The 21,154-nt window shown below is 38.7% G+C and overlaps 1 protein-coding gene and 1 long non-coding RNA gene across 4 annotated transcripts in view; one reads left to right on the forward strand and one right to left on the reverse strand.

The window, feature by feature from the left end:
• The window catches only part of sardh (sarcosine dehydrogenase), a 35,784-nt gene extending 17,213 nt beyond the window's left edge, over nt 1-18,571 (reverse strand). Inside the window, exons 1-12 of one of the 3 annotated variants that reach the window (XM_034895896.1) lie at nt 18,393-18,571; nt 17,326-17,515; nt 16,793-16,929; nt 16,367-16,545; nt 13,852-14,031; nt 12,776-12,899; nt 12,449-12,549; nt 9,959-10,063; nt 5,448-5,577; nt 4,544-4,630; nt 2,221-2,311; nt 1,828-1,969 (exon numbers count right to left, since the gene is read on the reverse strand). In XM_034895896.1, the coding sequence (XP_034751787.1) occupies nt 1,828-1,969; nt 2,221-2,311; nt 4,544-4,630; nt 5,448-5,577; nt 9,959-10,063; nt 12,449-12,549; nt 12,776-12,899; nt 13,852-14,031; nt 16,367-16,545; nt 16,793-16,929; nt 17,326-17,510 (1,461 nt within the window). In that variant the 5' untranslated portion in view covers nt 17,511-17,515; nt 18,393-18,571. The other 2 variants (XM_034895895.1, XM_034895897.1) reach the window with 2 other exon arrangements.
• Nucleotides 13,954-21,154, forward strand: part of LOC117959054 — a 14,146-nt gene continuing 6,945 nt past the window's right edge. The window contains exon 1 of the long non-coding RNA XR_004659870.1: nt 13,954-13,991. This is a non-coding gene — a long non-coding RNA (uncharacterized LOC117959054). The remainder of the gene's footprint in view (nt 13,992-21,154) is intronic.

The raw sequence follows: 21,154 nt of genomic DNA on the forward strand, positions 1-21,154 counted from the left end.
TACCTCCAGATCTGAGCAGAAAAGACATGAGTAGACAGAGAGAGGGAGACAGGGAGATAAACATACTGTAAGTTCTGAGAGAGATGGTGTCAGAGATGAATGACAGACATGAAAGCACTCACATAGTTTGTTCTGTATTCCTATTTGATTTGTAGCATTAGCAACTGAAGTGAACTGAATTCTACGACTACTCCTCACATTCATGCACACACAGATGTTGATGCCTGCCCAGCCTAGGGTTTCAGCTGCATTGTTCATATATTGATTTCCCCACATTAGTGTCTCTAAATCAGATGCTGCTGTTACAGAGGTTAGCATAGAAAAATAAACAGCAGGAACTCTTTTTCTCTCACACAACCTCTAAAAATATGGGAAGTAATCAAAGATGACTGGTCAGGTTGTGTGGCAGTAGAGATGCTCCTGCGACTTAGAGAAGTGAACTGGTTTCATCTTTGTTAGGAAACCTTGTCAATATGGGTCCAGAAGGTTTCCCACTCAGCTATGTTCAAGCCAAAAGGTGTCCGACTGTCTAAATCTTGAGAGATACACAAACCCTTCCTACAGGTTTTCACAGAAAGTAAAAGCCCTGCTTGCCTAACTGAAAGGTTTTGAGCCAAGATTATGCTTAGAGTTTTTCAGATCAAGGAAAAAACAAAACAACAACTCACAAGACGAGCCCATCACCTCCTTGTCTGACCCCTCTACTCGCCATCACCCCCTCCCTATACAATTTAGTTGTCTTTTCTTTCCCTTCCTTGACAAGATGAAATAATGCCAGTATACATAATATTTAAGACAATAAAATAACAAAATAGACAAACTGTCAACCAAATAACCACATTATGTGTAAATGCTGATACCATAGGAACATTACAAACGTTTTTCCGAAGTACATAGAGTCCTAGGAGCCCTCCAGAAATCTCAGGTACATTCCTCATTGTTTTGTGTAAAAACCCAATCTAGCAAACAATTTATATGACATTTTTTCAAATGCTGCCACTCTAGCCATATCAGAAGCCCATTCTTGGATTGAAGGTACCCCTTTATTCCTCCAAACTCTTAGAAGAGTATGTGCGGCTATCATTAAACTGGTTTGACCCAACTTTATGTGTGCTAATCTATCCTACTTAAGGTATCTTCTAGAACAACTAATATTGGGCTGAATGGAATCTGGGTCCCAGTAATCCAACATGAGTAATCATGTACAGTATCTTTGTTTAAAATTCCTGGACCTTGTCACAGGACATGAAGAAATTGTCTGTCCTCTGTTTTACATTTCCAACAATATGGTGTGTCTTTCAATCCAAGTCTAAACAATTTGAAGTGCGTCGAGTAGAAGTAATGCATAATCTTAAACTGCATGAGACGCACCTATACATCTCATGACACCATTTTTATATTTCCACAGATTCTGTCCCACTTCTCATCATCCAGTGTAATACTCAGATCCCTTTCCCATGTCTTCTTGAGGGTTGACCAAGCTCCATCCCCCAGGTTCTGCATAAGCATAAAATAATCCCCAGACGCCTCATGACCTTTTCCATATTTCAACGACACCTTATCTAAACATTCTGGTGCCTTCCGGGCTGAAGACCTGGATACATTTTACCATTTATAAAGTTGGTAGATGTAAAGAGGAAAGAAAAAAAAAAAAAGATTGCTTGGCTATTTGAACCTGTGGTGGCTCAACTCAATATGGCTCATCAAACCACAGTTGAAAGGAGAGTGACTAACCTGCACAGGAGAGACGCACATAGGGGTTGTTTCCTTGAACTCCTTTAAAAAGAAAAAAAAGAAGAAAAAAAAACTGTTAAACCCCTTACCTACCTGATGGAAAGGGTCCTTCCTCATGTTTCGGCCGGCCAGCGGCTCATCAAAGGGGAACACCACAGAGTAGTTTTTAGCATACGACTCATGGCTCCTCTCTCTGATCCAACGTGGGTTGTCTGTCAGCGAGTTATGAAAACGCCTGAGACAGCAGGAAGAGGATTTTCAAAGATTAATGCTCATTAAAAGTCACATACATTCAGACTTCATTAAAACTGTATTATTCTGGTTCCTGATGCCCTTTGATTAAATGCCAAACGGAAACTCAAAACCATGTTCTGCTTTGTAGAGCGCCAGCACTATACCTTTGAAACTTCCTGTGATCAAATTTACCACTCAAATACTTTTGTGTTTCACCTCTGTATGTTTTATTACAGAATTAGAGTAATGTACCTGATGTCGTAACCATACATATCCTTTTCAGGACGACCGTGTATGATCCAGTGAGCCAGCTCTCTGCCACATCCACCTCCCAGCATCATGCCTGAAAAAAAAAAACACACATCCAACACACAGAAAAAGAGAAATGATAACACAGAAATTCTTACAAAATAATAAATCACATTGACCAACTAAATAAAGTTTGATAATCGATAAATCATTTAACTCATTTATAAAATACATTTGCTGCTCTGTCCAATGTCCTTAAATGTAAGGATTTGCATATCATTTATCTGTACACAGTATTCTAAATTGAATATATTTGGGTTTTGGTTCATCAATTATTTTCCTTATCAATAAGTAAGTATTGCAAATTCCCAAAACACAAAGTCACATCACTTTGTTGGAATGATGGTCAAACAAGACAAAAGATGTCACCCTTAAAAAGTTACCGAGCACTCAGTGATGGATTTTTTAACGTGAATGTGTGGACTCTGACCCTGTGGTTTCTGAATTACCCCACTTGTCTTGCACTTCCTTGGGCCAAATTAGCTGTGTGAGTCCAAGCGTGCATATGGGTTTTTGTGTGATAGAGTGAAATGGACAGGGAAGTTTTCCCTTGCCAAAGGGACAAAGAGACAGGGGGGGGGGGGGGAGAAGGAGACCGGGGTGGTGAGAGAAGGGAAAAAGAAGACGGCATGAGGAAAAGTTTTTATTATCAAGGTCTTGCTTTGATAAAAACTAGGATGTTACGGTTTGTTTGTGTGTGTGTGTGTGTGTGTATGCGAAGTCCAAGTGTGTGTGTGTGCCAGGCAAGAGAAAGCCATTTGGAATATCCTTGCTGTGCATGGCTAGTGGAATATCCTTAATTATGTTACCAGGCACGCTACTTTGCTGGCGGCGGGCCCATTTCAAAGAGCTTGGTACCAGCATTACACATCAAAACTAGAGGACAAGGACAATATTTTATCCATCTCTATTCAGAGAGCAATTACACGGTTAAACGGTTTTTGTTTGTTTTTGCAAAAGTAGAAGAAAAATAAATTTACAATGTGGGTTATAAAGGCTTAAGCATTATTTTCATTAACATTATTTATCTGTCCATAATAGTGTTGATTAATCAATCTATAAATGACAGAAAATAGTAAGATATCTATTAAAGTTTCCAAAAGCCCAAGGTAAGGTCAATTACTTGTTTTGTCAGACCAACAGTCAAACTCAAAGATAAATTACAATGATTCATAGCCAGCTAATCTTCACATTATAGACGCAGCGTACATTTGTTTTTTATTTATTTAAAAAGTACTTAAATCATACAAATCATTAAATCAAAATTGTTGCAGATTAATTTTTATTAATAGACATATTGCTTGATCACCAAATATTTTCCACACAGTGTAAAATCATAAGAAATACAGGTCTAATGAATAAGGTATGCATGAGATATAAAAGAAATCAACAGCTCAGGGACAGCAGTGTGTGAGCTCTTTTTTAACCTGACAGTGGATAACAAGCTGCTATCCGACCTACGATCCGGCTGATGGACAGAATGATTGTCTCATAATAAGTGGTTGAAGAATAAGAGAGCAAGGGAGGAGGTGCTCAAGAACAGCAAGGATCAATCAGCAGTTTTCATCCAACGTACAAAAACTAAACTTCTACAGAAAAAACAACAACAGAGAAGGAAGGTTTGTGTTCTGTGTGAGTGTTAAAACCACGGTGTGCTCAATTACAGCTCCACCTCTCTGCCCCTTCCAACTTCTTGTCTTGTCATTAGAACTGTAAATATCGACCCTGTGGTCTTTCGCTCCTGTGCAGGTAAAAAAAGATTCATCTCAACCTTGTGTTAATGCCAATGGTGATTACTTTACCCTTTACGCCCCCTCCTCTATGTTTTCGGAACTTTGAGACACTAAGATCCCTCCCAGTCTAATGTCAAAGGTAAGCACATCTATGAGTGACGTAATGGAGCGACTTTGCCTTGAGAGTGTCCACAGATTGGCTAAGGCTTGTTCAAAATATGGGTAGAAACCCTCTTCAGCTATTTCTCCTTGCTTGTTTTCTTCCTGTTTATAATGCCATATGCTGAAGATTGCTTTGACCTTTCTAGCTCCATCATTACATTGCTCCCTCGAGCTCTACACCATGAAGTATCTGAAAGAATACACCTGGGAGGGATATGTAGCATTTAAGACGTTTACGCTCTGACCTTAGATGCCTTTACACTCTATCATCTCCATCAGGTCATCTTTGTTCACTTCTCATTTATCTACTTTCCTTTTTCTTTCCTTTACAGTCTCCCCCCCACCATTCTTTCCGTCCCTGCAGCACTTACCGGCACTGTTAAAGCCACATCCCAGGTAGAAACCTCTCACCTCTGGGGCTTCTCCCATCAGTGGCTTGTGGTCAGCTGTGAATGACTCTGAAAACAGACAGTCAGACCAACTTTGTAGATAGAAGTGTCAATAAATGTAAGATAGACAAACATACCACAGACATTTAGTTTGGTATACTTATGTAAAAACCATACTTGAAATTAAATAAAAGTCAACCTTTAAGTGAGGGTCACGGCTAGGAGATGCTCTGCAGCAACTCTGTTGAAATCTATTTTCTCAGAGCTTCCGCTCACTCTGAGCTCCGTCTTTCCTGACATTGAGTTTTTCTCTGCCCTTCTCTAGATTGCAGCTCTTTTTTATTTACGCATCTGTACTTATGTTGTTTCTTTCTCTCTTTTCATCTCTATTAACATCTCTAATTCTACTTTCTCACATTTCTTTCTGTCTAAGATTTTTTCCCCTGTTACTCTGGTCATTCATCTCTACATGTCTGTATACTATATGTATTCAGGAGTCCCTTGTTTCGCTTATTTCTCTCCAAACAGCTGCACCACACTATGACGACGAAAATTCCATTTCAATACTGTAACACAGCAGCAGACTGGCTCCCTCAAACTATCTCCTCTACAAACATGACAGACAGTCTGCTAGTTTAGGTATTCATGAGTGAATGCAGTACTGGAGCAAAGCATACAATATTTCACAGCCAAATACACTTCCCTTTTAGAGTAGAATGTGTCAAATTTAAGAAGTGTCATGAAAGTTGCTTGTTCCCTGCTGTATTGCATAATGTTATAAAACATTATGCAAGAAGAGCTTGCTGGATTTTCATAAAAATGGATGCTTCTGTGGAATGTACGTACGTGTGTGCACGTGTGTGCGTGCGTGCGTGTATGTGTGTACCTGGTCCACAGACCGTGGACTTAATGCCAATTTCCTCCAGAACAGGAACTCTGTTGATTGCACCTTCAATATGTTGCATGAATACATCCCAGTCCAAGTCAAACAGGCTAAAGGCAAACTTATCAGACACCTAGGAAAAAAAAAACAGCAAAAATGTATGAGAGGATTCGGTTTTATAATACTAGCAGAACACAAGTGTGTCATTTTTAACAGTTTTCAGCTTTTGCACATTTAGTTTTATGTTCCTGTTTTATGTTGTGTAAATTACGTATTCTGAAGAAACACGTAAGAACACACTGATCTTGGAAGACAGGTGCCTTTACAAGTAGCAGATTTCACATTGAGAAAAGAATGAAGAGAAGAATTGAGGGAAAAAGCAAGTCCCCACAAAGTATGACTAAAAATGTTTAATTTACAGAATGCTTGCGTAGAAAATGGTGCATTTACACATTGTGGATTTTGATAATGGATAAATTCCAAGATAATTTTAAAAACCTAGCCACTTGGAGGCAGCAAAAACGAGCTATTAACACAACTTTGAAAGCTCATTGATACCACAAACTTGTTAGCAAACGGTTGCTTATTTACACATTCAGCAGTTATAAAGCAAAATTCAGTTGGATTCAATATGAGTCCAATAATCCTCTTTCAGCTCTGCTTTTAATCTCTACCAAATCCTGAGAGAAAATTATCTGCAATTCATCACAACGAGCCGCCACTTTCACATTCATTTTCTGTCACTGTGTGGGTCACACCGATTATGGCCACTTAAAAAATATATGTAAATTAGGGCTGTCAGTTAAACTCTTTATTAACAGCTTTAACGCAAACCCATTTTAACGGCGTCAATTGTTTTTAATGTCAAGATTAACATTCTTTTTAGCCTAGCAAACTTAGTAGTTCTTGCATTAGCATGTGAAAAACAAACGTTAGAAAAACTACAAAACCACAACGGATCTAGACCGGAAACAAAACAGGCACGCCACACACACTTATTTGGGCTTGTGAACCGGCCAAAGAGTAGTAACGTTCCGTTTTGACTGGACGGCGAGCGCGAGACGCCGAAATGGATGTCAGTAATATTCTGAACGGGAAAAAAAAGAATGAGACGAAAAGAAATCAAGGGACATTTAGAATAGATAAAGGGTGTGATTAATTGCAAGTTAACTAGGATATTAATGCGATTAATCACTAATATAAATATTAAAAATACAGTTCTGATGGTTTTGTTCATATTTCCCCACTAAATACATCCACACTACTGAAATGGATTGTTGGATGACCAATGTTGGTGCACCACCTCAAACCCATTGGCATCAAAGCGGATATGCTCTCCTTTTCTTTCCTTCAGCGTGTAGACTGCCAACTGTGTAAGTCACACACACACACTGCAGCCACAGCACATTCCTTTGGCATCTGTTGAATCAACATTTGTCAAATCCCTCTCAGTGCCCTGTCCAAGCATTAATTTGCTCCCATCTGGACTTTTGCAACTCCCTCCTTGTCAGCCGGGCCAAAATGTAGCCTTTACCTCCTACAACCGATGCCGTTCAGAGCCAACCAACTCGCCTTAACATTCTCCCCTCCTACACTAGTCTGACTGACTCAGGGTGCACAAATTAAAATGTCCAGCATGCCAGCTTGTGCTCTGTGCAGCAATTTATCATGCACTTCTCCCTCTTTTCACTGATCTGGTCATCCCCTCCACTTGAACTTCCCTGCTCCCCATTGTGTCTCGCCTTCAGACGGTGACTGCATTCTCTCCTGAGTCATTGCAGACATATCAACTTACAGCCAAAAATGTTAAATATAAGTGATTCTGGTTTGTTAAGTGCTGAGGGGGGAAAAGTTCATTTGGCTTCACAATTATCCTCAATGGTGACACTTTCAGTTTTGATTAAGAATTGAATGTCACAGGAAAGTGTGAGCTGACGGTAGGTTCTGTAATGTGAACAAAGAGCTGCAGCATTATTTCACTGACACTCAACTAGAGTATCTGAGGAGCAGTGTTCTTTGTCCTAGACACCTCAGCAGACTCTCAATCCCTTCCAAGCCACTTGATCACTTAGAAGGCAACCTCTATTCTCTCTGCTAATTCTCCCTTCTGTATCTCCTCTTTCTTCCTCCATTCGCTTCAAGACATCAAAGCTTCGTTCAGCTGCAGAACGAGAACAAAAGAAGCTGCTTCTGCACAAAGAAATCCTCTAAAATGTAAAAATCACTGAGGAGGGTGTAGACAGCCAGGCAGCCAGCCAGAAAGACAGACAATCATGAAGTCAGTATTGTTAGTGTCATGAAAATATCCCGTTTGAAGCATTTAACAAAAACTAAGTCTTAATATTGTTCTATTCCGGACAGTTTTTGAGATTGATAACTCTCTTTTTTTTTGGTCCTTATTTTATTTAAAGAGCCAAATGAAAATGCAAAAAATTTGTACAGATGACAATATACAGCAAAGTACACTACACACCAACACCAAATGTTTTCACTCTACAACAAAGAGGAAACAACAAAAACACAACAGCAAGAAAGATTGAAAACTCTTATGAAAGACTACAAATTATTTTGATTGGTTTGTTTTTAAAAAACAACTTGTTTTAAGTCTTTAGTTAGGAATGGCATGGGTCAAGGACTGCATTAGATTATAAGAACACGGATTTAAATTAATAACAGTGAAAAGTTACAAGCGTAAAACACCAGTACAGAAAAAGGCAAGGCCGCATACCCCCACACCTGCCACCCTCCTGGGAGAAAGTAAACATCCATTAAGACCAAGACCACCTGTTGATTTAACGCTTTTATGAGGATCATTCTCCAAACTCAATCATCCCTTTAAATAGTCCGCCTGTGCATAAAAGAACAGCCTGTATGATTACTTTTAATAGTTAAAGAGTTGTTTGAATAATTTCCCTTCATCTTTACAGCCTTAAGTAATGTCAGTCTTTTACAGAAATGCTTAGATTTTTATGTTCCAATAAAAGCAATTCACCCTGTACTGGAGATAAGAATATAAGGTTTGCGGGTGGTGCTAAAATGACAGCTACGAGGTCAGTTTGGTCATTAAAATCAATCAGTCTATCTCCATTGATTAGCATATCATACGCTCCAATCTGACTATTACAAATGAGATATTCACCATGCCTGAAAACACAAACATTTTTGATAGCCTACCTTAATGAGTCTGTTTTTAATAACATTTTTATTAGGAAACCAAACTGATACTGAGCCACAGTACCAACCAAAAGACCACCCACTAGACCCTGTCATTAGTGTGGAAAAACACTCATGAATTTATTTCATGCATCTCTTTCTATTCAGTGAAACAACCTTGCTTCAATGCACCACTAGACACAGTGTATTCAGTACACTGTTTGCTGCATGGCTTCCAATGCCCTTGAAATTCAAAACGAAAAGTTTGACATTTTGAAAAAAATACGCTTATCACTTTCTTGTGGTGAGTTAGATGAGTGATCTTGTGTCCAGCACAAAACTCCTCCCATTACCACAATTTGTCAGCTATATTTCACTTAATGTACAAAGTTGGCAAACAACATATACCGTGTAAATAAATCAGCTTAAAATAGAGTGTTATGGCAGGCATATAGTTTTTACCTTGGAACAGAGTGAGCCTAGCACTTTCCCCCACCTCTAAGTTAACAGCACATCCTGAGTCTCAGGACATCTTGTGCTCCACAAATTGTTCAAAACTTGGGAAAATACGCTTATTCACTTTTTTGCCAAGAGTTAGATAGGAAGTTTAGTAAATCTTGTGTTTCTCAAGTTTGTAATACAAATATCAAGCTAGAACCAGAAGCCAGCTAACTGGTTACTAGCAAAGACTGGAAACAGAGAGAAATAGCTAGCTAGGCTATATCCAATACTTTTGGATAAAGTCAAACCAAAATTTCAGCTTTTGTATTTTGGATTAAATCAATTAGTTATGAGTGTTTATTAGTGAGCTTTGGAGTTGCTGGTAGGCGTATTTTTGGATATTAGTCAGAGCCAGGCTAGCAACCCCTACTTTTAGTCTTTATGCCTCTTGGCTACAAACATGAGTGGTATCAATCTTTTCATCTAACTCTTGCCAAGAAAGCAAAGAAATGTATTTCCTCAAATGTCAAACTATTTCTTTACTCAACATTTTGCTTATTACACTTATTTATTTTTACTTATGCAAAGTTTTGAATGCAGGACTTTTGATTTCATTAAAAGGACCTGAATACCTTCAAACCCACAGTTTAATCAGTACTGTTAATGCAGTTTGACCTCCAAGTTAATACAGCAGCAAGTAATGAAGACATGAAAGAAAAAGATTAAAACAGTGATGAGGTCAAACAGAGAGAATGAGAAGTATACAAACAGAATTAAACTTGATTCAGCTTCTAAATTGTAATATTAGACAGATCAATCTCACTCATGCACATAGACAGTCAATATGTAAGGTCTCAGAGTTTCAAGTCTTAAAGACAGAGAATGAGACTGTCAATCATTCAGATAATATTCAAGCTTACCTCATCCCAGAAGATGGGGTTCTGTTCATAACCCCCCACAGACAGGGCGTCACCTTGGAGGCGCAGGTACACTGATGCATCATGGTCCCTGACATTTGGCATGTTCTGCAAGAGAATGAAGATTAAAGTGAAGTATTCAAAACACAAATTAGACTAAACCCATTGTGTTTCAGTGACAAAATGAGCAGATTCCTATTCACATTAAGTTAAGATATAAATGACTTTGTCTGATTGGCAGTTAGAACTTTAACATCTTCATCCATAATAAAGACACAAAGAAAAGCATTTAAAGCTGTACCAGCAAATGCTTGTTTTTTTACTAAATAATAGACTGAATTTATAATAAAACTTTTTTAAAAAAGTGTTTTTTTAAATAAAACATTCTTGGTTAATTTTAGGTCAATCTGCTCTAAGTGACTACTAATTTTTGCATAACTTTGCTTATCACAAGTAAAACAAAACAAATACATGGGGAAGATTTGCTGAAACAAAAACCAAGAAATGACCATGTTGTTTACCTTGTATTAAAAAGCTAATTTTTACTTTACTTCACCCGGATTCTTACATAGTAGTTAGTGCTTTTTGAAAGCATACGTATGGAAAATATAATGGTATAAAATACGAGATATACAAACCATAAAATCTTTAAAGCACCAGTGACTAACATGACAAACCATAGTGTTTAGAGAAACATCCATCCCTTTGAGTGTGAGCAAATATTCTGTGGAAGTGTCTAATGCATATTTACATTTAGTGTATGTTGTGTCATTTGTCTTCATGCTGTCATTGAGGCTTTTTATACCAAAGTCAATTGCCTCTCTGAAGTCTGGTCCGCGTGAGATGTTTGACCAACAAGTTGCACACAAAACTAATTTCCTGATGGCATCCAAATGAGTGAGTTTGTCATTTTGTTTGTGTGGGCTGATACCCGCGTACATGATGTAGCAGTAACGCTGGTTAAGCTGCTCTTAAACTACATAACACAGAGACAGTCCCCCTAAAACCTCCGGCATGTAGAGGATGAGAACAGTCATCCATGACTGCACAAACACAAACATACACAGTTGACAGTGGCTCATGTGCACAAGCCATGTCAGACATGTTATATCTGCATACAGAACCCTCCCCAAATACACACATTATCAGAATAAAAGCACACAAACAAAACCTCACCCCTAGTTTCAAACAAGCACATACATCTCATTCCAACACTTACAGCATTCTGGACCTTTCCAGGTGGAAATATATAATGTCACAGTGCCCCCTGCTGGTCATACAGACTTACTACAGAAAGATTAAAGAATTTTAAGGTACAGTGGTCATTTCTATGAAGATGTCTGAAGAGTGATTTGTAAATCATGTACCAACAACACAATGTAAGGCTTTAAACCTTCCTAATGAATTGTGACACTGTAATAATATAATTGTCAATGTTACTGAATGTAATAATGGCATTGTATCATTAGATTTACTTAGGATTCCTCTACCCCTTATTTTACAAGGGTTAAAAAGTTGTTGGAAACACTATGATGCTTTGTGTGATCTTAAAATGAAATTAACAGTTACCAAGCCATTTTCCGAAAAAGGCTGCTACATTAACATTATAATACAAACTCTAAAACTTTAATGTTTTCTTAAAAGAACATTTCTGGGAATAAAAAGGGCAAACAATATATAATACTATAAACCGTATGTGTAATGTTAATGTTACAGAAAGGCTGTATTTCAACAAGACACAGCTGTATATTGTTAATCATGAGAGAAAAACCTGTATTTGAAGCAGCGTTTCCGTTAGTAACTGCTACTGCAGCGGCCACGGCGAAAAACACAGAAGAAGTTATTGAATGCAACTAACTTCAGTTTGTAGAGTAATAGCGTGTGAGACGGAGCTGCTGAACTTGACCTCAGAGATACATTTTTTTTTTTTATTAAAAAGAAATATATTACAGGCTATTTATTTCAGATAATTTTCATTTACATGTGTTGCAGCTGTATGTATGTACAACATACGACTCCAACATAAGAGGAAAATAGCACAGTATGGATGTGAAAGCAGTTATAAATAGCCTGCGTGACAATACAATTTGTTTTGGTTCAAATCAACAAATAATCGTGATAATTAATTGTGATCTCAATAATGATCAAAATAATCGTGATTATTATTTTGGCCATAATCGCAAAGCCCTAGAATCAATATACTAAAGAGCACAACAGCTTACTTGGTAGAGTTTATGAAATGCACTGGACAGATTGTAAAATCAACCCATACTGAACTATACAAAAAACACAAGTGGCCTTGTTGTCTTGGACGTGTTGAGTTTGGGCAAACATGATTTTAAAGACGTCCCCTATTAAATCTGTACTAAAGAGGGTATATTGAGTCCCCATTAACATTCCTTGCCTCTGTATGAGCCACAGAAACAAACAAATGACTAAAATAGGGCATGAACCACAGTCAAGCTGCTCTGATATGACACATGGAGGTCCTACCTGTATGCCTTCAATTCTCTCGGTCACCACATAGGCATGATGCATTGCGATAAGAGGCACCTTGACTCCAGCCATTTCCCCCAGCTTGGTGGCCCACACGCCTGCATGAAACCACAGAGATGTCATAATCTAGACATGCAATTTAGGCAAACATTTGCATCACCTATCAAACCACTTGCATCTTTTACATGGCATATTTGCTTTAGCAGGGAGTTACATCAAGAACGCCTTTACAATGTTTATTTTGTATGTCAAACTAGGTCAAAATGCTTTTAATCTGTGAGTTTGTTGTCTTCGGGATGATTAATTAGCTTGTCTAAATCTCACCTGCACAGTTCACCACACAAGGAGTCTCAACGTTCCCATGAGGGGTTTCTACTGCCTTCACCCTCTTCACACCAAAGTCATCTGTCCGCACTTGGATACCAGTCACAGGGCAGTTCTCAATCACCTGATTTAAAGAGGACAGTGTTAGTGTGCGTTATTTACATGCAACATAAAGAAATGTACAGTAAATGCTCGGTTCCACTCACGTAGGAGTCCCTATTTGTAATAAACAGATGAGTTGCAGAGTGAATTAAACAAATATAAGAGCCATTCTAAGGTTCTCCACTGCTGCTGTGATTAGTAGGAGTTCAGTCTATTCAATCAATCACTCTCTCGCTCTCCATAATTTTGCCGTACCTCATAATCCTATTCATATATTCATAATTCCTCATATATTACCAGACAGTAAAGTAATTGTTTCAGTGGTTTTAAGTTGGTTTGCCATTGTAAGGCTAATAAGTAAGGTCATCTAGGGATTGTAATATCACAGTTTCAGAAAAGAATATATTTTAGTTGGTTCTAATTTTTAGAACAGTATTTTTGGAGCCGATAGCCTGAGCTTAGCCTGCTTTCTGGCGGCTGTGCCGAATCAGTTACCAAGGTGATCTACCTAAAAAAAGAAGCAACCTTCATGAGCCCAAAAAGTCCAACTGAAGCCTCAGACTTCACCCACCTTTTGTTTCAAATGCACTGAGAAAGCACCAACCATCATAAGTACGCAGGTCTTACATAGGTTTTGGATCAGTTTAAAAAGTATGCTGTTGTTTGCTTCATTCATATCACTGCCATTCAATAGGTCTTTTCCTTGAAACACCAATTCAATTTTAGCTGTACACAAGGTGGTGTCATGGCTATTTACACTGATTTCTATTGTTCCCATATGGGTGCTATTTTTACACAGTACTGTGTTGTGTGAAACACAAAAACGTAGTTGAAATGGCACTACAGAATAATTTCAAAACACAGGTTAAAGGTTATTAAGATAAGTAGGTAATTAAAATATTTGAACTACCGAAACTGTGTTTACTGCTGGTCCAATATGCAAAACCAGCAGTCAGCAGACCAGCGCACATTACCGTGGCTCCCCTGGCGGTAGCAGCTCTGGTCAGGGTGGTACAGGTGCCTGCTGGGTCCATGGTGCCGTCTTTTGGTACATACAGGGTTCCATACAGATCATCAACGTTCATCAGGGGATAGAGGTCTTTGGTTTCCGCAGGTGACAGGACATGGGACTCGATACCATACACTTTACCCAGCTAAAAAGTAGGGGAGATGGCATTTTTAATTGGTTATGCTCTTGTCCGAGAGGGATTCTTTCCGTTTAAAAGATAACTTATATTCTACGTCAAATGAGAGAATTATTTAACTAATCATTAATTTGTTTTATTTTGTTTTTCTTTTGGATTGTTGATTTGAACAATTGCACTGCTTTTTCATACCCCAACCATTGGTTAGGTGAAGGTTAGGTTAAGTGAACTTCGAACCTTGAACACACACGTGCCCCCATGGTGTTGAGCAATAAAATCAAACAAATATTTTGCTTTTTTAGGGCCCTGAGGAGTTGTTGCAGTAGCTGTAAATCTGAATTACCCCATTAAAAAAATCAGTTACACCAAAATGCACTCAAGCACTAGACACATGTTGTAACCAATATTAAGCCTTTATTTACTTAAAGTGACTATATGTAACTTTTTAAGTTTCTGAAGCTCTGTCATTTTTTATACAATGGTCTAAAATAACCTGGAACAGCAAACAAGACTAACAGTGAAAATAACAATATTGTTATATAGTTTTTATTAGTGCTGTAAGTTAAACGTGTTATTAACAACTTTAATGCAAACCCATTTTAACGGTATACATTTTTTAATCGCAAGATTAATGTAGTTTTTGGCCTAGCAAATTATTATTTTCACATGCTGTTGCAACAACTAGTAAGGCAAGAAAAACTAGAACACACTAGGCTCTAGCTAGACGGGGGAAAAAACAACAGGCACGGCAAACACACTTGTTTGGGCTTGCGAGCCAGCCAAAGAGTAGTAACGTTACGTTTTGAGTGGATGGCGAACGCGAGGCGCCAAAATGGTTTCCAAAAAGATTCTGAACTATGACCTTAATGTGATTAATCGCGAGTAAATATTTAAATTGTTAGACATGACTAGTTTTTATTAACGTCTCTGCCCGGGTCTGATTTTTCCTGCAAAGTCGCAGAATGAACTGCGACAGGTAGACTGCACTACAGAGCACACGTTCTAACAGATAACCGATTTCATTGCAACAACGGAAAAGCCTCTGTTAGTGTTATTGTATTCAGCCAGGGAGAAGGTAGCGGGAGAGATCTTTATATAGGCCTTATTGTATTTTAATATAATTTTAGAAATTATCTGTTGGGGCAGGGGCATCACAGGAAAAAAGGAAACTAAATGAAGAACAACTAAAAGCTTAAAGGGAAAGTGAAAGACAACGGGCAAGAACGTGAGTCACCTTTGGTCGGGCTTTTAACAGATGGACACAAATACGGGATTGCAAATGATTCACAAACATCTCCGAATTCGCCCTCAGGTACGTAAGATGTCTATTTCATTCATAATAAATTTTACAATGCGCAATTGGGTATTATGTCAGTAGCCGATGTCAAGTTAACGTTAAGTCCCCCCTTCCATTTAGCGCATTTTATTCCTTGGGTCTGTTTTGTCCTACTATTTTCTTTTCCCTTGTCCCCCTGTAATGTTACATATGTAAATTGTCCTTGGGTTTCATGAAATGCACTATATTAATCTAAGTTGTTATTACGTTGATTGCTGCAACAATCTCTTAATGCTCTGGCTCCTAACACAGTGACAGTGATACCGGATTTAGCTCACAATACATCCAAAGTAGGCTAAATTATTGTACGCAACACTTGAAATGCATTATTATTACATTATTGTAAATTAATGATTTTCTGCTTGAGCAAAACATTCATCGCAACTATCTGACCTCGCGGTAACCCTAACTCAGTACTATATAGTGGGCAACACAGCACCAAAAAGAAAAGACCCTTCACGACGGCAGGTATGGTAAAAACACTACCACTTTGGTCCAAAGCAACCTCTAGAATCAACACAAAATGAAAGTTACATATAGCACCTTTAAAGTGCTTATATGATGCTCATTTTCAGGTCCATAATTGTATTTAGAGGTTTTACCAGAATAGGTTTACATGGTTTAATTTAAAAAACAGCATATTTTTGTTGTACTGCACTCTTTTCACCCTGTGTGTTGAGCTCTTCGTTTTAGCCATCGAGTGAGGCGTCAAACTTCTGTAACATCTTTGTTGGGAGTCGCACATGCTCAGTACCTAGCTCAGCACTGCTAGCCAGTCAGAAGCAGAGTTTGTCACAAAGGAAAGGCTGGACTACAATAGAGCCATTTGGAACAGTGTTCTGTTGGAAATAGTAAGTCCCTTTGGGATGGACATAACATAACATGCACAAAAAGGATATACAACAAAATAAAAGGAAAGAGAAAAATAAAAAGAACGCTTTAAGTATCAATGTAATGATTTTTTCCTCAATGTGGCCATAAAACAAGATTCTTACTCTGGATTCTTACCGACATGAGGCGCTTGTACTCGTCCAGCCTCTGCTTGTTGGAGGCGATGAAGAGTCCTCCATTCTGGATCCAGCCTGTGTGAAGACCCGTCTCCTCCTCCAGGTCTTTGCTTATCACATTCCTGGTGTGGGCCAAGAGCTCTACCTCAACATCACTGGGACGGAGCTGCCACAGCAGGCCTAGTAAACAGACATGCATTAACAGATTTACTAAAAAAGAAATACATCTACAGCGTGCAGATGAACATATAAACACACAAATGGGAGAACTGTATCCGCATAGACCTTATTAAGACTTGAATTTAAGGAGAAAGAAGATACTGTAGATGAATATGTAAAGAGTAAGAGTTAGCATGGATGGTTGAAGAGTACCATTTCATATACTCGTTACACATATTTGTTGTCCATATTCTATACAGTTTGTCACCTGCAGTGTGCCAGGTGGTGCCAGCGGTCAGTCTGTCTCTTTCCAGCAGAACTAAGTTGGTCATCCCCATTTTAGCCAGGTGGTAGATGGTCTGACAGCCCAAACTGCCTCCTCCGATCACCACCACATCCGCTGACCTGAGACAGGTGGCACACAGGTAACCTGAGAACATGACCTTTAAAATGGGATAAGGACGATGCCACTTACTTAGCAGCGCTATTCACGGCATCAAACCAAGTTAAAAAATGAAAGCTGCTTTCAGTTACAGTTTGACATTTTGGGAAACACGCACATTTGTTTTGTTGTCGACAGTTAGATGACAAGATTGACACCACACAAGAGTGATTCTTCTCCAAAAGTAAATAAACATATTTTGCCAAATATCAACCTATGACTTTAAAGCTTTTTTTCTACCTAAAGTGTTGAGAAGTGTTGTGGAAAGTGTTTCGTCACTGAGCAGATTATTTTACATTTGCATTGCACAATTGCAATTGCATTTACAATGAATTGCAATAACTAAAAATCAAGCTAACCTGGGCAAAGGTTTAGTGGGTCCAGAGGAAGCTCCATCCTCTTGTTTGAGTGTCTTATCATAGGGAACACTTTTTTCCTTGGTGGGCTCTGAGCTGTAGGACCAAGCGGTTGTCCGGCTCAAGGGAGAGAGAGGAGGCCGCACTGCTGACACAAACCGCTGAACTGCGCTCCCAAGGAAGGCCATGGCCCCTGTAGTCAGTAGACAATTAGGGACAGAGTGATGCTGCACAAACATATGTGGATACTATTGTGCAGAATATTTAAAAGGTCAGAGAAAAGTCATGTATAGTGCAATATATTAATTTGATTTAAAATACAAAAACATTTCCCTAATTAGCATGGCATCATGACAGATGACATGACACTTATGTATACAATATTCTGTATCTGTATATGCAGAAGATATGTCACACTTATTTATAGTAATTGAAGAGTTGTATGAAAGTGTGTATTTTAACACCAAGTAGATTTACATGGTGGAAAGGTAAAAGAAATGTACTAATTTTGATTAGGGTTAGGTCAAAAGTCTGCAGCTTATAACCTTATGCGCATATTTTGACTTGAGTAGGAAGAGTAAGGTTTAGTAACAGGTTCAAACAGGATTAGGGCGAAATATGGTACACACTAGTAGGTGCGGACTTTAACCGTCAACACACAAGTGCTCATTATCCACAGAGCATCAGCTTGACAGAGATTTGGGAAGAAAAAAACGCAACAAACTTTAAATTGGCCGCTTAATGCAACAGCACTGTCAAGTTTTAAAAGCATGTTCACAACACGTGCCGCTTTAGGCTAAAGGAGAATAAACAATAACACATTAAACACATTAACGTGCATAAGACAACATACCGTCGACTGCATGCACTACCGTTAAACGTTAACCCCACAGACCAAAATAACAACAGCATGATGAAGCAGCTGCAAGCGGTAACGTGGCATAAATGCTGCCATGTGATATCTCACAGCAACAAGCCCTGAATTCAAAACAACGTTACCAAACCTGCAAGTTCCAGCATGCAGAAAATGTGTTGCACGAGAACAGTTCGGTTTCCGCATGCACACTTACACTCGGTTCCGCCTCTTGCAGACTGTCACGGAAAATGCACTCGATGCAAGTTCTAAAAAAGGTGGAAACAAAAGTTGCGTCGCGAAAATGGCCGAATACTTATGTGTAGCAGCAACTGACAACCGTTAAGTAAAATGTGGGAGAGGAGCTGCAGTTGTAGTTCCTATTTTGAACCCTCCACTCTGGTCCCTACCAGAGCATGCTCCACACTTTTATTTTGGAAGCCACCCAGAAGTTTGGTCAGTCAAATCAGCACACTGCAAATCAATGGCTGGTGTTGGGCAGAAACAAGGACTTGACTTCCCCAATCAGGCCCATTTCAGTTTGTTAATCAATCAAACCCTACAGAAATTAGGATATTAGGATATTTAGGATACTTTAATAACATATTCAATTACATTTTTAAAGTCACTTACTTACACTGCAATATTGTTCTTTGTACTATGGCAACCGCACTTTACTTTACAAAACCTTTATTTGACGTCACTTTACTTTACTTCAGTGTACCTTTCTGCTCTTGTTTGCCTGTTTTTCTTGTGTGTTTACTTGTTTTTTTTTAGCTGTTATAGTTGAAGAATGCTTCTGTAACAAAGGAATTTCCCTGATGTGGGATAAATAAAGTATTATCTTATCTTATATAACAGAAATCAATTGGCAACATAGGCCCACCTTTAAATGTAAAACTGTAGCCTTGCATGCATTTAGAAGTGGACAGCAAAAAGCTAAAATATACATATGGACCGGAAACATTGCAGCGGTAGGCCCATAGTGTATATACAAAAGGTGTTTTGGTTTTTTATGTTTGGTTAAGTATTTAGTTGTATTGCTTAAGTGCTAACCCCTTTTACAGGCTTTGCGATTGGTTTACATAGGCTCCACCTCTGCACCCTGAGAGGTTTGCACGTCCAATCAGGTGGTGGCATACATGCCCTATAAAACTATCCTTTATCCCTCAGCCACTTTGAATAAGGTCACAGCACTCAGCAAAACCTTCCTCACCCTCCGATGTCCCCGACCTGGCCTGTTTAAGTTAACTAATTCAGCCTGGCAAGGGAGGCACCGATGGATAACTAGCTGTGGTGCCAGTCACAATACACAAGGAAAATTACCAGTGTGTCAGGGAGAAAGTTCCTGCGTTCCCGCTGCTTCTTTGATGATTCCTGTACACTTGCTATGACTGCTTAGGCTGTTAATAGCTCGCTAGCTCTAGGACATGCTAGCATTTGTGGGATGTGTGTAGCATCTTATGGGTTTGTTGACTTACCAAAAGTGAAGCCCATTATAGGGCAAATCATGTACAAAAAAAAAAAAAAAAGTAGTTATCTGTAACCTACGTAACATGCATAGCCCTCTAACTTCATACCCAGCTGGCCCCTGTCATCAGCTGCTAAGGTCAGAAGGGAGCAGAGGTGAACCACTATTTTATAGAGCATGCATGCTACCACCTGATCTGCCTCAGGGTGCCGAGGCGGAACCTCAGTGGGGTTAACCAATAGCTAAGCCTGTAAGATGGCTATGTACATACTCGTAGATCTGGAGTTCCATCAAGGTAACTACTGACAATACATGAGAATGTTTAGCACAAAAACACTGTCAAAGGACAAACTCAGAAGCAGTCGATTTGTTGTTTGTTCTATTTTGATTCAATTATAATAAAAAAACTGGGTGTGGTGTTTGTTGGGGGAGTATTAGAGGAGCAGCTGCTGTCGACAGTCCTCAAGGTCCAGAGACTAAACCAAGCAGAAGTAGAACATCTGATCTGAATAGGAAGTGTGTGTGCGTGTGTGTGTGTGTGTGTGTGTGTGTGTGTGTGTGTGTGTGTGTGTGTGTGCATGCGCATGTGTTATGGTAATCTTGCAGTGGAGGAATAAAAGGTAAGAAAAGAAGAGAATTTTTCAAAACAGAAACAATCCTGCCTAAGTAACTTAACCTTATGAAACCTTACTCTGTATCTCCAGCCATATGCAGTTGCTCCGCCTGCCAAGTTGACATCATAAATCCCCACCTTCGAGCCAGCAGCCAATAAGGCGCTGAGTTTAGGTTCCCTCCTGTGAGAGGAGGCAAAGTGAGTCTTGTTTTGTTTCCATTTGACCATTTTTTGGAGTCAATACAATAATAATCTTCAAATTCTATTATCTCAGTCCACAGAAAGTTTGGTGTATTAACTAATAAAGAAATACAAAATCACAATAAGACAATTGGAAGAAAGTGTAAAAACAAATCTTTCATTTACTGTTGGAAGTTTTCTACCTTTCTTCTTAACATCATGTTTATAAGATCTGAATACAAATGTATTTCTTAAAGACACAGAGAGAGAAAGGGGGGGGGGCTTTTGGCAGAAAAGCCATTGCACTTTGATTGCTTGCTTTACATCACGTATTGTAACTCATCCATCAACCAAAACAAGGAAGACTCAAAAAATAAATGAGGACATATGAAGGAAAAGCAACACTCCTAATCACAGATAATAAAATTAGATCATCATAAATGCTTATGAAGAGCAACGAATGTAACACAAGTGTAGAGTAATTTATTCATCGTAATTTAAATCCATGAGGGAAATCAGAAGAACAACATAAGTTACTTGCATTGCAACCCTTTGCTGACAAAGTGTCAAAACACTGAGAATCCAAAAGATGCTACAGAAAGGTTATTACAGTTTTTTCTGAATGCTTAAGCGCTATTCGTGATTCTTGTAGCACAATTTCTAAAACTATTAATACGTATAGCAAAACCACTCACTGAGTTTGCAAAACTAAAAG

Source organism: Etheostoma cragini, chromosome 16, assembly GCF_013103735.1.
Source record: "Etheostoma cragini isolate CJK2018 chromosome 16, CSU_Ecrag_1.0, whole genome shotgun sequence".
Taxonomy (NCBI): Eukaryota; Metazoa; Chordata; class Actinopteri; order Perciformes; family Percidae; genus Etheostoma; species Etheostoma cragini.